Genomic DNA, 15880 nt, shown 5'->3' with positions numbered 1-15880 from the left:
ATACTGTATTTAAAATTATGTAATCTTTAAGGAAATGTCATTTGAAACAATAAAATGCAATGTTCTACCAGTCGCCTTTTCAACATGGCAAGTAAATTCTGAGACTATTTTACATAAATTCATTATAGATGGGACAAGATTTTTTTTCCCCATTCCTCAAATGTAGGTACTGGAACAAAAAAATTCATGTGATTTTCCTATAAAAGAATGTATGTAACCAGAAGTTTCCTTCTCGTTTTGTTAGAATTGTTTACTCTGTGAAACACAGAGTAGTGTGTGCTGTAACGGCACGGAGATAAGAAAGAAATTTATTTGAATTTCCAAAATTAATAGTTAGTCCCTGTTGGTGACATGTTGCTCTCCTTACTAAAGCCAGAATCTTTCAGGTGACACTGCTGCATGCTTTTCCACTAGAAGTGTCCTTAATAAAGGCTGTTTGCTAAGCAGTTGCCTTCTTCATCATCCCTGTGCCCTGCAGCCAAAGCTGTGGCCACTGGTTATAGCACAGGCTGAAAAGGGAGCATTCTGGTGCTTGATTTTTCATTCTGCCCCTCATTCCCTTGTCTTCCTTTGGGTCCAGATTTTTTGAAGCAGCCACCTGCTTTGGGAGTTATGACTGTATAAATTTCTAATCTGGACTTGCTCAGGTGTGTTTTTAGGGGTACCAAGCTCCCTGCTGACTCCCTTGGACATGATGGCATGTCCTGATCCCATTTGAGTACCCAGGCTCTCCAGCCTGGTAGTTTTAGAAAAAGATGCCTCCATTTGTCTTTTGAAAGAAAATGGATAATAATAGCATACTTTACAGATTATATTGAAACCAAATTAAAACCTCTCATATTTCTTAATTTATACTACTCAAGTGCAGGGTGTGGTCTCTTTTGTTTATCTCAGTCCTTTTTTTTCATTAGCTTTTCTTTTTGCTATTTCAAATATTGTCAAGAATTAATTTAATAGAGAAACATTTTCCTTTCCTCACTTAGGCATCATTCATGCTGCTGTTCTCCGCACCACCATTCCACTCTGTGGCACGTCTATCTCATTCTTGCTACACTTCTCTTTACTAATTTAATGATGACTTCTCCATTCATAAACTTATATTAATTTAGGATATAATGTCAGATGATTTATTCTTATCTTTGGAATGTAATTACACACTCTCTGATGTTAACAATTTAAACAAAAGGCCATTTTTCTCCAGGTTGCTCTTCCCATGCTCATGTTTTCAAACAAAACAGTTACTAAAGCCAGTTTTCCTCCCATAATCGTATGGATTGGCTAGACATAGCACTCTGAAGACTTCAGGACACTAATAGACTGTTTCTCAAGATCAGTGTCAGAGATACCAGTATGATTAGATTACTTTCAGGATCTAAAGACTAATTCAAGAATTTTGTTCCTGTGTTTTGGCAGGAAAGCCCAGTAGTTTCTTTCCAGACGACAGTTTTATAGACTCCGGAGAAATTGATGTAGGCAGACGAGCCACACAGAAGATCCCTCCTGGTATCTTTTGGAGATCTCAGGTGTTCATCGACCACCCAGTGCATCTGAAATTCAATGTGTCTTTAGGAAAGGCTGCTCTGGTTGGCATCTATGGCAGAAAAGGACTCCCACCATCACACACACAGGTAACGAGACCTTATTTCAATTAAATTATCTTGTCTCAAATTGATGTTTGTATGATCTATTGTTTTATTTCATCTCTTTCAAGGATTTGTTGCGTGCTTGCAAGATCCCCAAGATCATTTATCCAGAGAATGAGAATCAAGAGACACTTGAAAAAAATTACACAAATTAATTTGGTGGGCTGTAGGCAGGGGCAGAGTAGGCAGTTGCCTGAGGCAGCAGGTTGCCAGAGGAGAAGGGTTTTGTGAGGCTGGTTTGGTGGTCCATGAGGGTACCAGGTGGTTGCTCCAAGCAGCAGAAGGTACCACCTTCTCCATTCAGTGCTTTGCACAAAGGCAGCCACACTCAAGCTGCATGCAAAGGAATCTTCTCTTAAGCAGATTCATACACTTCAGGTGTGTCTCTCTTTTAGCCACTGTCTTTCCCATCTCGTGGTAAGAGTAGCAAGACCCCAGTTGGTCTTCCTTACAGGAACAAGATTCACTTCTGTCTTCCATGATGGAATGCCTTGAGCCAATCCTTCACATGGTGTATGCTGACTGTCAGCTTAGACTGAGGTTTGTCAGGGCCAAGTAATTAGTGTATAAGAGAAGAAAACCAATTTACAGAAAGCCACCAACTTAGGCAAAAATCAAGATCCATTTATTATTCTGTAGTACTAAAATGAAAGCAGATGCTTTTTTTAACACACCTTGACAAAAAACATGTCAAAAAATCACTTTGTGGGGAAAGCTCTGAAGAGCCATCGCCTTAAGTGAAGATTTTATACATTATTTTCTCTCCTTTCTGTTTCAGCTTCTTAAGCTGCTCTTACCCAGATTGATTAATACATTAGGGCATAATACACTGCAGTGCAAAGTGTCTTACTCCCACTTGCATCAGCAGGTTATCAAAGAATTAGCAGGTTTATGTTAGTGTATCTTGCCCTTGCCCTCTACTATTAGCTGAAAATACTAGAGATTTATAGAAATACCCTGTCTTTTTTTCGTTTCTTAAAAAACAAATATGTCTATTATGATCTCTGTAGATAATATGGTATTTTGTACATATTAACACACCTCCAACTTATCTCTGTCGAAGAGGTGTCATAAATCTACGCTCCTATCCCTACTTTTGTGCAGAATTAAAATATTCCAGTAGGATCAGCACATAATTTCAGTGCCACAGTAATGCTTTACTGCCCTTTTCTAATCAGTCTCTTTTCACAGGGAGATTCAAACATTTATAACTTTAAAATCCTGTGTTAGTTAAATAAAGGCTCAAGTCATGATTGCTTAATACTAACTTTAGATCAGAACTTGTATTCCTTTTATTTCTGTATTATCATTCTTAAATTTTGTTATGGAACAGAATTTATTACATGGATAGGTTCAATTGTTTAAGTAAAAAAAACCCTAAAATTTAACAGATAAACCTCACTTCTTCCACGGAGTGCAGTCATTGGTTTCTCATAAGGTGAAAATCATCATGAGATCTTTTTCAAAAGCCCTGCAAGCAGATGTGCTCAAGCATGGGCTCCACTGTCCATGAGGCCAGAGGTCCTGCCAGGAGCCTGCTCCAGCACAGGCTTTGAACAGTCACAGCCTTCGTTCAGGCATCCAATTGCTCCTGAGTGGGTCTTCTTCCCAGGCTGCTTGCAGGGGGAACTCTGCTCCCCTTTGGAGCTCCACAGGCTGCAGGGGCACAGCTGCCTCACCATGGTCAGTGCCACAGGCTGCTGGGGAATCTCAGCTCCAGCTGAGAGCACCTGGAGCACCTGCTGCTTCTCCTTCTGCATTGACCTTGGTGTCTGCATAATTGAGCTACTCACGTATCCTCACTCCCCTCTTCTCTAGCTGCAATTACTTTTGTGCAATTTTTTTTTTTTTTGCCTTCTAAAATATGTTATCAGGGAGGTGGCAATTGCTACCATCACTGACAGGCTCAGCCTTGGGCAATGGTGGGTCTGTCTTGAAGCCAGCTGGCATTGGCTCCATCAGACACCGAGAAAGCTTCCAGCAGCTTCTCAAAGCAGCCACCCGTGCAGCCCCCTCTGCTACCAAAACCTGGCCATGCAAACCCAATACAATGCTCAAAGTCATATCTATCCATGCTAAAATAACAAACTATTCCAAATTCTCTTTGGGAAACTTTCTCTGCCTGTGGTGATTCTTTTCTATTTTAGGTTGCCAACAACTGTGGTCACTAATAAGCACTAATATGTAGGAAGAAAATGTCAGCTCCAAATTTCTGTAGTCTTAGAAATAGATCGTGCAGAAGCCCAAAACTGTTTACTATTAACAAAAGGCATTTATTCTCATTCTTCTCAACAGATCATAAATAAGTTACACAATTTTGTTATGGTCTATTAGATTTAATCTTCCTAGATAAAATCCTTTTTTAAAATCATTTTGACCTACACCAAATTTTAATAAATCATAAATTTTAGGGATAGATCGTCACTGCTTGTGGAGGGCATTTTTCCACTTGAATTGATTAAGATGGTATTTTATCAATGATTTCCTTGCTGGCAGTAACTAATAGCCTATTAAAAACCTTTGAATGTATTAAAATGCAATAAAGCCCAATCCATTTGTGGCTCAATTATTATTTACAACTAGTAACTAGTAGCTTGGCAAAGTCATCAACAGCTGCAGCAGCATCTTGCAAATATTTGTTTAAAAAACCATTTTGTTTCTGGCAGAAAGCCCCAAGTAAGCATAACCCAGATTGGAGTGGAACAACAGTATCTCCCTGTACCTGAGTGCCTTGAAATTGTTTTCATCTCACTAAGCTCTGAGTAACTACATCTAATATATAGCAGGAAGTGGATGCTTGTAAGCACAATCCACGGGACGTTTCTTAGATGTCCACTTTATAATGAGGCAGCTTGCATCCTAAAAGTGTCTCTTCACTTGCAATCCAGTGAATCTAGAAAACTAATTCAAGCTGCCATGGAGGTGTCAGTACTTAGTGAGGTGAGTTTTGCCTATGGATTCTTAAGTTCTATTAAAAAATCGAGTCAAACTGTTCCATCATGTTTCAAAATTAATATGGAAATACTTACAGTTTCCTCTTACTGGTTTTACCTTCTTTAGTTTACTTGTTCCGTACTCAAGCTCTGTTGAGACATTCCCAGCACCTAGACACCATGATGATGTCCTCTGTCACTGTCCTGCTCAGCTATGTCAGCCATGGTCACACTGAGACCTGATGAGGCATCAGCCTAGGCAGTAGCTCATGCTCAGAGTGGCTACAGACACCTGGGTCCCAAAGTGTCTTTCAAACCAACCATTCACCAGTATCCTCTTAAATCCTTCTGTTGTCTTCATAGAATCATATATGCTGAGTTGGAAGTGACCTGTGAGGATCATTGAGTCCCAACTCCTGCCTTGCACAGGAGACCCCAAGAATCACACCATGTGCCTGAGAGCATTGTCCAAACACTTCCGTGACCACTTCCCTAAGGAGGCTGTTCCAGTGTTCAGCCACACGCTGAGTGAAAAACCTTTTCCTGATATCCAACCGAAACCTCTCCTGACTCAGCTTCAGGCTGTTTCCTCAAGTCCTGTCCCTGGCCACCACAGAGAAGTAAGAGATCAGTGTCTGCCCCTGCACTTCGCCTCAGTGAGGAAGCTGCAGCCTGCAGTGAGGTCTCCCCTCAGTCTCCTCCAGGCTGGACAGACCAATGATCTCAGCTGCTCCTCACACGGCTTCTTCTCCAGAGCCTTCCCCATCCTCATGGCCCTCTTTAGGACACTTTCTAAAAGATCAATGTTTTTCTTCTGTTGTGGCACCCAAAACTGCCCCCAGCCCTCGAGATGAGGTTGCCACAGAGCAGAGCAGAGCAGGACAGTCTCCTCCCTTACCTGATTGTCAGTGCTGTGCCTGATGCCCCCCAGGACACTGTTGAAACAGAAATGTACATTTTTAATTACACATGTTTGGAACTTATACTTGCCTTGTATTTTTAAATTTTAGATTGTATATTTTTATAATTTATATTTACGTCATATTTTTTCCAAAACAGAAACTCTGTCTCTAGCAAAGCTAACTTGGGTAGACACCCAAAAGGAATGACCTTTGCAGTGTGGCAGCTTTTACATTCTCAAAAAGACACTTCAGCACCAAATTTGAGATCTGTGTACTGAAATATAACCAAAAGAAAATAAAAATTAAAAGTTCAAAAACAATTTCATGTAAATAAATAATTAAAAATATGTCATTAAAATAGTCTAGGGACGAATTCTGTCATTTCATATGCGAACTGTGTCATACATAGCTTATTGCTCAAAGTGTTCTTGGAAATAAACACTTCTTTTTTTAACTTAGTAGTTTAACTTTTTTTAACGTTTCCTACATAGGAAAGAACTTGTCATCAAGTTCTTATCTCAGCTGACTTTGAAGACCATACCAGACAACTCAATAACCCAAATTTTGCTACAGTAAAGTGAAAAGGGATAAGCAGCCTAAATAGTGGTGCCACAGTCAACTAACACTCAGCAGCCATTCAGTGTAGCAACATTTACGGGTTCAGAAATAAGTAGTGGTGCTTCTTTCTGCCTATTTTTCTTCTTCCTGCCAAAAAAAACCCCACAAACTTTCCTGATTAGCTGGATGAGAGAGGCAAAATCAAATGAAGTCAGGGAATAGAAAAGCTGAATAGTGCCTCAACTGTTGGATTCTGCTTGCGAGGTGTCCTGGTCATCTAAACACATGATAAAAGTCAGATTAGATAAGGTTCATTTAACATTTGGGATGTCTGCTAGGCTTATATCTGCCTCATCCCATTAATATAATACCAGACAAAATACAGTTATTGTGGGAAATCGGTGGAAGGTTATTTAAATAGGGAACTAAAGGGAGTTGCAATACTAGTATTAAAGCAAAGCAGTTGTTCAGTTGAAGTAACCCTTGCAAAAAGTAAATGCATCATTTTGAGGAAAATACCTAGATCCACTCCTTAAGTGGGACTTTTCTATATTATTTATCTCCTTTCCATCTTCATTTTCCATGGTCTTTTAACCACATTTCCTCTTGTTTTAAGATAAAACCCTTGTTGGCTAAGCAGAATACTTCTGCAAATCCTCTACCAGAGTTCACTTTAAAATACTTCTTTTTTTTCCCTTGGTGACCCCTAGCAACTCTGGCAAACAACCCAATTGGGCTAGATATATTTTTCTGTCTTATTTTCTGTATTAGCCAAGATGTAAAAAAAGATAACAGGCTGCTTAGTGTCACATGTACAGTGTAGTTGAGGCATGGTCTCATGTTCTCCTGCCTAGATTTCTAGAGAATGAGAACACCTCAGTAAGGTAATATGCTGCAAGTCACCTTCTAAACAAAGATGATTTCAAGATTCTTATAGGAAAATACATTAATATACTAGCTATTTCCAAAATGGTTATGTGCAGGTAGTCCAGGAAAGTACTTCAGTTACCAGTGCAAATCCTGTTTATGATGCTTCTGCAGACCCAGAATAAGAGACTAAGGTGGAGGAAACCTGCTAAACACACAAACATCACTCCCTCTTATTTTTCAGTTCGACTTTGTTGAGCTCCTTGATGGAAGACGTCTGCTGACACAGGAGGCGAGAAGCTTGGAAGGACCTCAGCGGCAGCACAGAGCGTTTGTGCCCTTGGCCAGCCACGAGACAGGATTTATCCAGTATTTAGATTCAGGAATATGGCATTTAGCCTTCTACAATGACGGCAAGGAATCCGAAGTGGTTTCTTTTCTTACTACTGCTATTGGTAAGGATTTCCTCTCTTATTCCTAAACTCCTCAATATCCCTTGGGGCCAGGTATTCCAATTGCATGATGGCTTTGTGTGGTTTTGGAGAAAATACTTGGAGAGGATGGTATTTAGCAGGGTGCTGAATACTGTAAGACCCTAAATGTTGAGTAAGTATTTTGTAGGCCTTTTAGGTAACTATAACCATAACAAGATTTTGCCGAGTGCCAAACATGGATTACGAGCTGAAAAATCCTTGCTTTATTTTCTTACTTTGATTTTCCTTTTATTTAGTTGGCTCTTGTTGGTTTTGTTTGATTTTTTTGTTTGTTTGATTGGCTTTTTTCTCTTTCTGGAGCAGAGGTGTAGGAATGGTTAAAGAACAGACAGCAGCACCATTCCACAGTTCTGTGTGACAGACAGTCCTGCCATTGAATACCATCAAAATCACTCAAGCTGGAGTTCAGGCAGAGTACTGGGGTTAAAACTCCAGTAAAGTGCAGTGTAAGCCTTGGTAGTAGCAACCACGGTAACAGGAATCCCTGTTTCTCCTTGCTAACAGAAAGAAGCTGAGCTTGCTTAAGAACAAATTAACTAAATAGGTCTTTTGACTTCTCTGGCAGTAAAATGCTCTGTCAGTTCAGCTCACAGGTATGGATTTGTTGCTGTTCAAGGAGGAAAAGATACTGCCATTGGGTGCCTGACAGCACACTGAGTATTCTTCCACCCTTTAAATATCTAAATCTGTTTCCGATTCAGTAATACTTAATTTTAAATTTGATTGACCTGCTGAAACTGTTCATATACCTGAATTCATTTGGTTGTAATTTAAAGATTAGTTCATAAAACTAGCACTCAGCTTTCTTATAACCACAGTGTTTAATGGACTTTTTTCTTTGCAGAAAAAAGCAGACTCATTCCAAAGCTGCCATTAATCCCTCTCCCAACAGAGGCATTGGTGTTGAGTCTCAGCTGTCTGCAATAGTAACCTAAGAGCTATGGGCTGTAATTTGTCTTGGCAGATTAATTAAAAAGTTTAGGTCTTATTAAAGCAAAGTCATTAATAACCCAATATTCCATTTTAGCACTAAAGTTTATCTAATGAAGAAATGGAAACTGCTGTAATACTATGTTTTAGATTTAAAACCTGGAAGTGTGATGTTCTGTCTTGTTTGCAGTTGAGCAACAGTAGAAGTAGTTGTATATCAGCTTATGAAATTGAAGTCTTACTCAATAGAATGCAGATTTATTTCCATTTAGTTTACTTTAGTAATTTGATTTTTTACTTAAAACAACCACAGAAGCTTATGATATTCTTCTAAAGGCAGCTTTTTTTTCCTTGTCTAAGAATGTCTTCAGTTCAAAATTTCCCATCACAGGAAAGAAATCACTAAGGCTCTAACAGCAGAAAACACGTTTAAAGCACTGTCACTACTTGTTCTTGTTTTCAAAGTGATGCTTAAGTGTTCTAGCCAGACTTTTCTCTTGGCATCATTGCACTAATATGGGAAAAAACAAGAAGAAAAGAAAGGAAAAAAAGGATTTTTAATTTGTCTTTGAGCATCAGGGGAATGGTGTGGGTGAGAAGCATGTCACATTGTCTTCAAGGCAATATTTTTTTTTTTGTTTTTGCTCTGCTCTACCTTCATGACAGCATGATAAGCAGAACAGTCCACAATATGGAGCCCATGATATATTCAGTATGTCCCTTGATGACCTTGAATCATTCAGTGTTTCTGTGATTCAGAAACAAGAAAGTTTTCTTTTGCTACAGAGGTGGGAATCACTTCATCCACTGGCAGCTGTATATCAGTACAAAGCTGTAGTGTAAAAAAAAACGTTTAAGTACAAGATATGCATTTTGAAAGAGACTTAAGTAAAAATTTTAGGTAGGAAAATGTGGCTTCTTGGCTAGAATTAGTCCAGAAAAGTGCAGCACTTGTATAAGTACCATAAAAATATTGTAACAGCCTTAACAAGTTGGTACCTTTCTCCTCAATCTAGATTTCAACAGCTTGTTAAAAAAAAAATAAACAGGTGTTTTGTGTAACTCTAATACTTCAGAACCTTTCTGTTGTATTCATGAAGTCTGGCAAGACGTGGTTGCTAGATTGTAAGTACATAAATACTGTGGTACTGTAGTGTTATTTTTTTTTCTATTGCCCAAGTAGAGAGGATAAAGCAACCTGACAGTGCTTATGAACCAACGTGTAAAGTTGCAACACCAAACAAGTCACACGTGAAGGGAGCCTTAGATCTGTCTGTGCAGAGTGAGGAACCTTCAAAGAAGTTGTGTTGACTGTCAGAGGCAAGCTGCCATTTAATTTGATTCCTGTGGCAAGACCCCCTAAAAAAAATCTCCCTTTATTATTCCACTAACATAGGGCTTACAGTAAGAGCAATTTTCAAAAGTATAGCTGTGATGCAGGAAGAAGTAGGATCCAGTGATCTGAGAAGAGGACCAGCAGCCTGGAACTCGTGAATTCTGATTGATGTGTTAATTCTGCCCCAGCCTAGGCTCATGCTTCAGCTGCTCACCGTGTAAAACTGAGGAGAATGACATTTCCCCAGAGATGCTGTGAGGGTGATAGAACTGCTGGGAAAATGAATGAAGCATTAATTAATAATCGCAGATAGTAGTAGAAAGCACAAAACTGATAACAGTGATCATAATGGTAAGTTCATAAAGCCAAACTGTGCAGCCATTGCTTCAGGCAACCATCCCCTGCGAGTGAGGACTCACCAAAATAAATGGCAATAGCTTTTACTTCAGCAATAAACATGCTGGATGGAAAGAGTGCTGATTTTCCAAGTCTTATCTGCTATGTTTCAACAGACCGAGCTGTTCAGAGCCAGCAAATCATTGCAGGCTCTGTATGACAGTATCAACTGCAATTACTGTGCAGTGCTTGCCTGGAATGATTTGGCTTCCATTATTCTAGTGGAAACTGGAGAAAAATGGAAAAAAGCATCTTTATTCTCAGTTTGATAGCACACAGTTAATTTCATAAATTGTGAGGCTGTCCATTGTACAGCTTTGGAATGTGATAAAGCTGTAACTAAATCCACTCAGGAACGTTAGCATAGATTTTGAGGGCAGAGGATGGCAACTTGGCCTGTTTTCTAAACGGGTATGGAATCATCATTGTAGGTTAAGGTGGTGTCAAAATGTGTGCCTGTTACATGCACTGAATGTAAACCTGGGGAGAATACAGCCTTGTAATGCCTGTCAGAGCTTATACTGCTGAATAATATAGGAAGTTCAGGTAGAGGGAAAAAAATTATTCTGGAGAAGTTTTCAGTTTTTCTTAATAGGATATTATATATTATATATATATATAATAGGATATATATATTATATATGTCACATTCTTCCAAATTACAATTCATTACATTATAAGGGAATGGACAGTTAAGGTCTCCCATTAAGAAAGTAACCTTTTTGTAAATAACATTGGTGGCACTTTCTGAAATTCCTAATAGGAATACTTCTTCAAGAAGCACCTTGTGGATTCACAATCTGCAACTGTCTGCCTGATAGTGGTAATTTATTTAGAGCACTCTTGTCTGGTGAAGCAAAATAGAAGGCTGAGGAATCAGCTGGAATCAGCACATCTGAGACTGAGATTTTTGGCCAAAAGTCTGCTTAGTAGAAGCAAGAAACATCTGAGAACCTGAAAAGAGCATCTGTGGAGTCAAAATGTCTTCCAGCAGCTGCTACTGCTGAGCTCAGGCAGTCTTGACTGTGCAGGGCCATTGAGAAATCAAAAGGAAAAGCAAAATCATTTGTCTGTGAGAGGAGAGCATCACTGTTTACCAGCTTGTCACCCAGCAAGTGACAGAAAACACATGTAGAGCACCCGGGATAGGATGCAAGGTTTTATCTCATTCCTATCTTCTACGTGAGACAATGCTTAAGTTAAGAAAAGGACCGTTTTTTCTGCCCCTCTACCATCCATAAAAAACCCTGCTGCAAGTAGTTTCCTCCGTTGAAGTGCAAGACAAGCTCTAGAGTGATTTATAAGGGGCTGCCAGCACATCCAGCACTTGGCAATACACACCAAAAAGCACGTGCCCTTCCTGCAGTAGGACAAAATGTAACCTACCCCATGCAGTCCCTAGGACAGCACTTCACGCTCAGGGATGGTACCAGCAGAAGAAAATTCACAATAGGACTGAGCTCACAGCGGAGAAATGGCAGGGCAAAGAGACAAGCACGGTACTGGGAGCCCTCTTTGTGTGAGAGGTGACAAGAATGGCTTCCTCAGCATTGTGTGAAAGTGCCTTTGTGTTTAGCTTGTTCTTAGCATAGAGAAAAGGAAGCGTCTAAGTAGCTCAGATTTGCTTCCCTTGTTTCTGCTGCTTGCGTGTAAGCTAACTTAAATTCTAGCAATTTCCACTTCAGAGAGGATACAGAAGTGTGATCCACTTAGAGTGTCAAAGCTATTCATGTTATTTACACTTGCTTTGCTAATGTCTGGAAAAAATTGGTTTCATGAAAATACTGAGGAGTCAGGATACTGTGCAGAGTAACATGGGATGTGATCTGTTCTGGCTTGCACTTTCCTTTTAGCTCCTTAATGCCTCAGTTACTCAAGTTAAAAGTCCCCCATGTACTATTAGATCTTCAGGACTCTGAAGGAGGAAAAGTGGTTTTAATGTCCCAGCTACCCTTTTCTGAACTTCTCCTTAGGCTAAAGAGGCTCAAAGTTCAACAAGGACTTTGCTGCACCAGAACTCCTTAACTGCTAATGAAACTCCAACTTCTCCGTGTGGAAGAGCTCAGTTCTCCCCTATAACATGAGTATGGTCATCTTAGCCCTTCTGTTTCATAGAGGGACATGGAGCACTCCCACCCTGTGGTAACCCTCTGCACATATTAGTTAGTAACCCATTCCTGCTCACACTCACAATTACTTTTTTGCTCTGCATAGAAAAATAAATGCAGCAACATATGAGAACTGTACCAGGAAGGAAAATCACCTAATTTTTTATGTTATTGATCTCTGTCCTACAAAATAACAGCAGAGCTTTGCAGGATCTGCAAATAGTTTTTTCGAGTTTGACTCTGTGTGCCCTCCTACAAGCAGACATCTGATGCTCTCTCAGATGGGCAATGATTTTTTTGATGACTCTCTTGTTGCTGCCAACCCTTTTTTTTATGCTTTGTTTCCTGCTTTCCTCTCTTACCTAGCTTCTCTGAGTGTGGCCAAGCTCATAGGTCTCAGGTACTAGTTAGAAAAGATACAGTAACTCAATTCAGGTAGAAAGCAAAAAATGCATTTATGAGTCCCTGCCAGGCTGTGCTAGGTTTTTCTCTCCTTGTGTATTTGATCTTACGATTGACATTCTGTTGACAGGTCTGCTTGACTGAAAATGCTTATCCTCAGAGCAGGTTCAGGCTATGCTGCAGCACTGCAAAGTGTCTTCCTCTAAATATCCGGCTGGCCACAGAGTGTGAGGTCCTCTGTGAGAGTTGAACTAGTCCGTACAGAAGGTTGGCAAGAAGACACGAAATTGCCCTCTCCATCCTAGCCAAATCCAGCCCAGTCTGATAGGTTCAGTATCACAAGGCAAGACAGAAATGTGAGGTGAATTCCCTCTGCCTGAGCGTTGTGAGCTGCAAGAATTCCCCACTCCAAGCAGGTATTGTAGTGTGCTCAGAGATTTCACTTTCATCCAGCCCATGTGTAAATCTAGTCTGTTCTCTTTATAGGGCTTAATAAAAAGCAAACATTAGCTGAGCCTGGATTTGGAAATGGAAAGAGGGCTGTGCAGAGGTGAAACTTTTCACATTAGTTTGCACTCATATCCAGAGTTTGTTTGCTATACTCAATAAAACAGTGATGATGATTTTGGATAGGTAGTGACACAGCCCTTAAAACTTCAGCAGCTACACATCAACAGCAGCTTTATCAGTGCTCTCTTAATCTTTTCACGTTTTTCCTCAAAACTGATGCATAGCCTCATTTCCCAGCGAACTGAGCCAAGAGGATGAGCATGTTCCAGTGTTGGAGTTTGTGTCTGCCTTTTCAGACAACTCCAAACAGATCAAACATTCCTCCTGGTTTTTAAATCCCTTTCAGCTTGTCAGTAATGTTTGTACGTGATCCTATGGTACACTGCTCCCTAAATGTTAACTGCAGCTTTCTGCCTGCTGCTGCTTAGATCTACAATGCTTCCAAGGAACAGGAAGGCCAACCAATTGTTTCAAATCTAGATGTTACTTGTAGTAACCTTTTTTCTCTCTGCAAGTGTCTGAAACAATTCTTGCATAATAACCCCGCTTCCCAAGCTATAATGGCAGGCAAAATTATTATTTCAGGATTTTTCTATTGAAAACGTAAGGCATCTCTAATAAAGAGGAAATTAGGATACATCTCAAAGATAATTAAATAATAAGAAGCCTGTAAAGGTCAGATGCTTGGCTGTGAAAAGTTCCACGGCTGCCCTTTCTGTGTGGAGTGTATCTCTTCACTGATGATCAATGAATAAAAGATAGCAGTAGAAAATTAAAATGTGTAAAGCTAGCTTAGTCTTAAAGCAGAGATGCAATAATGTATTTAATGTTAGATTTGAACTTTGTTTTTTAAATTTTGATTTCTATATGTACACACCTCTTTCAATAGGTCTTACAATTACGAGTGATAACTTGGGTGGGGAAAATAGAAAAATGGACAGGTACTTTCATTTATATTGTTGTATAAAAGGAATTAGGCCATGCTTCTAAAGACTGCTTGGATGCCAGTAAGTACTTGTCTCAGTAGAAGTTAGATGTCTGAATGTCTTTAATATTCCAGATTTTGTCTGGTTTTAATCATGCTTTAAAGTGGTGGAAAAGTGAAGGTAGATTTGTCTTTTTGAAAAGCTTTGCCTACATCTGTACTTATGTGGACTGGTAGCATTGAACTTGTATGTCCATGTGCTGTGTTCAGGCAGGCAAGTTCTCCTGATCTAACAGAGCTTTTACAAAAGGTTTATTAACTGGGGGAATTACTTTAGTTTTAGGGTCAAGAAAAGGTTTATTTATTGCCGAAGTTAAAGGCTTTCTTTTCTTTCTTTCTTTCTTTCTTTCTTTCTTTCTTTCTTTCTTTCTTTCTTTCTTTCTTTCTTTCTTTCTTTCTTTCTTTCTTTCTTTCTTTCTTTCTTTCTTTCTTTCTTTCTTTCTTTCTTTCTTTCTTTCTTTCTTTCTTTCTTTCTTTCTTTCTTTCTTTCTTTCTTTCTTTCTTTCTTTCTTTCTTTCTTTCTTTCTTTCTTTCTTTCTTTCTTTCTTTCTTTCTTTCTTTCTTTCTTTCTTTCTCTCTTTCTTTCTTTCTTTCTTTCTTTCTCTTTTCTTTTTCTCTCCCTCCCTCCCACCTGCTTTGCTTTGCTTTTTTCTCTTTTCTTCTTTTCTCTTCTCCTCTCTTCTCTTTTTTCTTTTCTTTTTCTTTCTGTTCTTTCTTTCTTTCTGTTATTTCTGTCCCTGTGTTTTTCTGTTCCCTTTTTTTCAGAACAGCAGAATTCTGCCTCAATAACACGGCATGTAAGTGCTGTCTTGAGGGGTTCTGGGGAGATGTGTAAAACGGTGCATATGGTTTTCGTTTTTACACTTTTGTATATAGCTCCTTCCACACAGCCCAGACTGTGGGCTAATGTAAGCACAGCTTGTTTTATTCCTGTGTCGTATTGCTGAACTGCTAGAGCAGCTTTGGGCATGCTTTTCTTTCCATGAATGCTCCCCTGCTAAAGCACAGAAATAAGGTTGTGAGAGTTACTTGTCCGCTTTGGCAAACAAAAGGAGAACTCTTTCTGTACCAGAACAACAGACACTTTAAAGCCTCACTTTTCCAAAGGCTGTATTCACGTGTACATACTTGCATGCAGGACTGCAAAAGAACAGAAGCACCTCAGGAGTCACTGGACCAATCTTCATTTTGCACAGGGGCTAAGCAGATGAAAAAGACATGGTCTATGCAGTCACTCCTGGCATATGTTGATTTTTTAAATGATAACAGCTGATCTGTGTATCAGATGTGTGACTGCTTTCTTTTGCTGAGTGCTACAACAGTCTCAGAAAAAGTTTCATAGGTTATCTTAGACTGATTTCTAGACAGCTTGCTGGAGGCTCTGAGAAGAAGCAAGACTTGACCACATTTGTGCAGCGAGTCTGCAAGGGGCAGGAACAGAGCCATAAGTACTGTTTTTTGTCTGTCCTTGACAGGAGACCACCAAGAGTACAATGCAGCTGCCTGAGCACAGGACTTTGGTGGCACCTCAGATGCCCCAGAGAACTGGGGACTTCTCTGTAGGGGGCAAGGCTGACCTGGAACCTAGAGGGGAGTCAGACTCTTGTGTAGCAGTGGCTGCAGACCAGACTTCGTGCCTGAGACCATGTCCCTAGCACCAGGCACTTACCTAACTGAGCCTCACATATCAGTCATTCCAGCCAGTACATCCTTAGTCAGGCTGGATATATTCACTGAAGACTTGGTGTAAAATGAAATTTCTTTTTTTTTATGCACCCAAAATTATAACATTGCTAAGGTTTCATAGCATTTGTTT

The 15880-nt window shown here is 39.7% G+C and overlaps 1 protein-coding gene across 8 annotated transcripts in view; it reads left to right on the top strand.

Annotated features, from left to right (window-relative positions):
* The window catches only part of TENM4 (teneurin transmembrane protein 4), a 1535416-nt gene that overhangs the window by 1356352 nt on the left and 163184 nt on the right, over positions 1-15880 (top strand). For all 8 annotated transcript variants that reach the window (XM_088159254.1, XM_088159253.1, XM_088159247.1 and 5 more), the window contains 2 exons: positions 1414-1628; positions 7148-7358. In XM_088159254.1, the coding sequence (XP_088015380.1) occupies positions 1414-1628; positions 7148-7358 (426 nt within the window). The remainder of the gene's footprint in view (positions 1-1413; positions 1629-7147; positions 7359-15880) is intronic.

This window comes from Sturnus vulgaris, chromosome 2, assembly GCF_052056855.1.
Source record: "Sturnus vulgaris isolate bStuVul1 chromosome 2, bStuVul1.hap1, whole genome shotgun sequence".
In the NCBI taxonomy this organism is placed as follows: domain Eukaryota; kingdom Metazoa; phylum Chordata; class Aves; order Passeriformes; family Sturnidae; genus Sturnus; species Sturnus vulgaris.
Note: the sequence above shows the minus strand (reverse complement) of the source record. Positions and strands in the feature narration are given on the sequence as shown.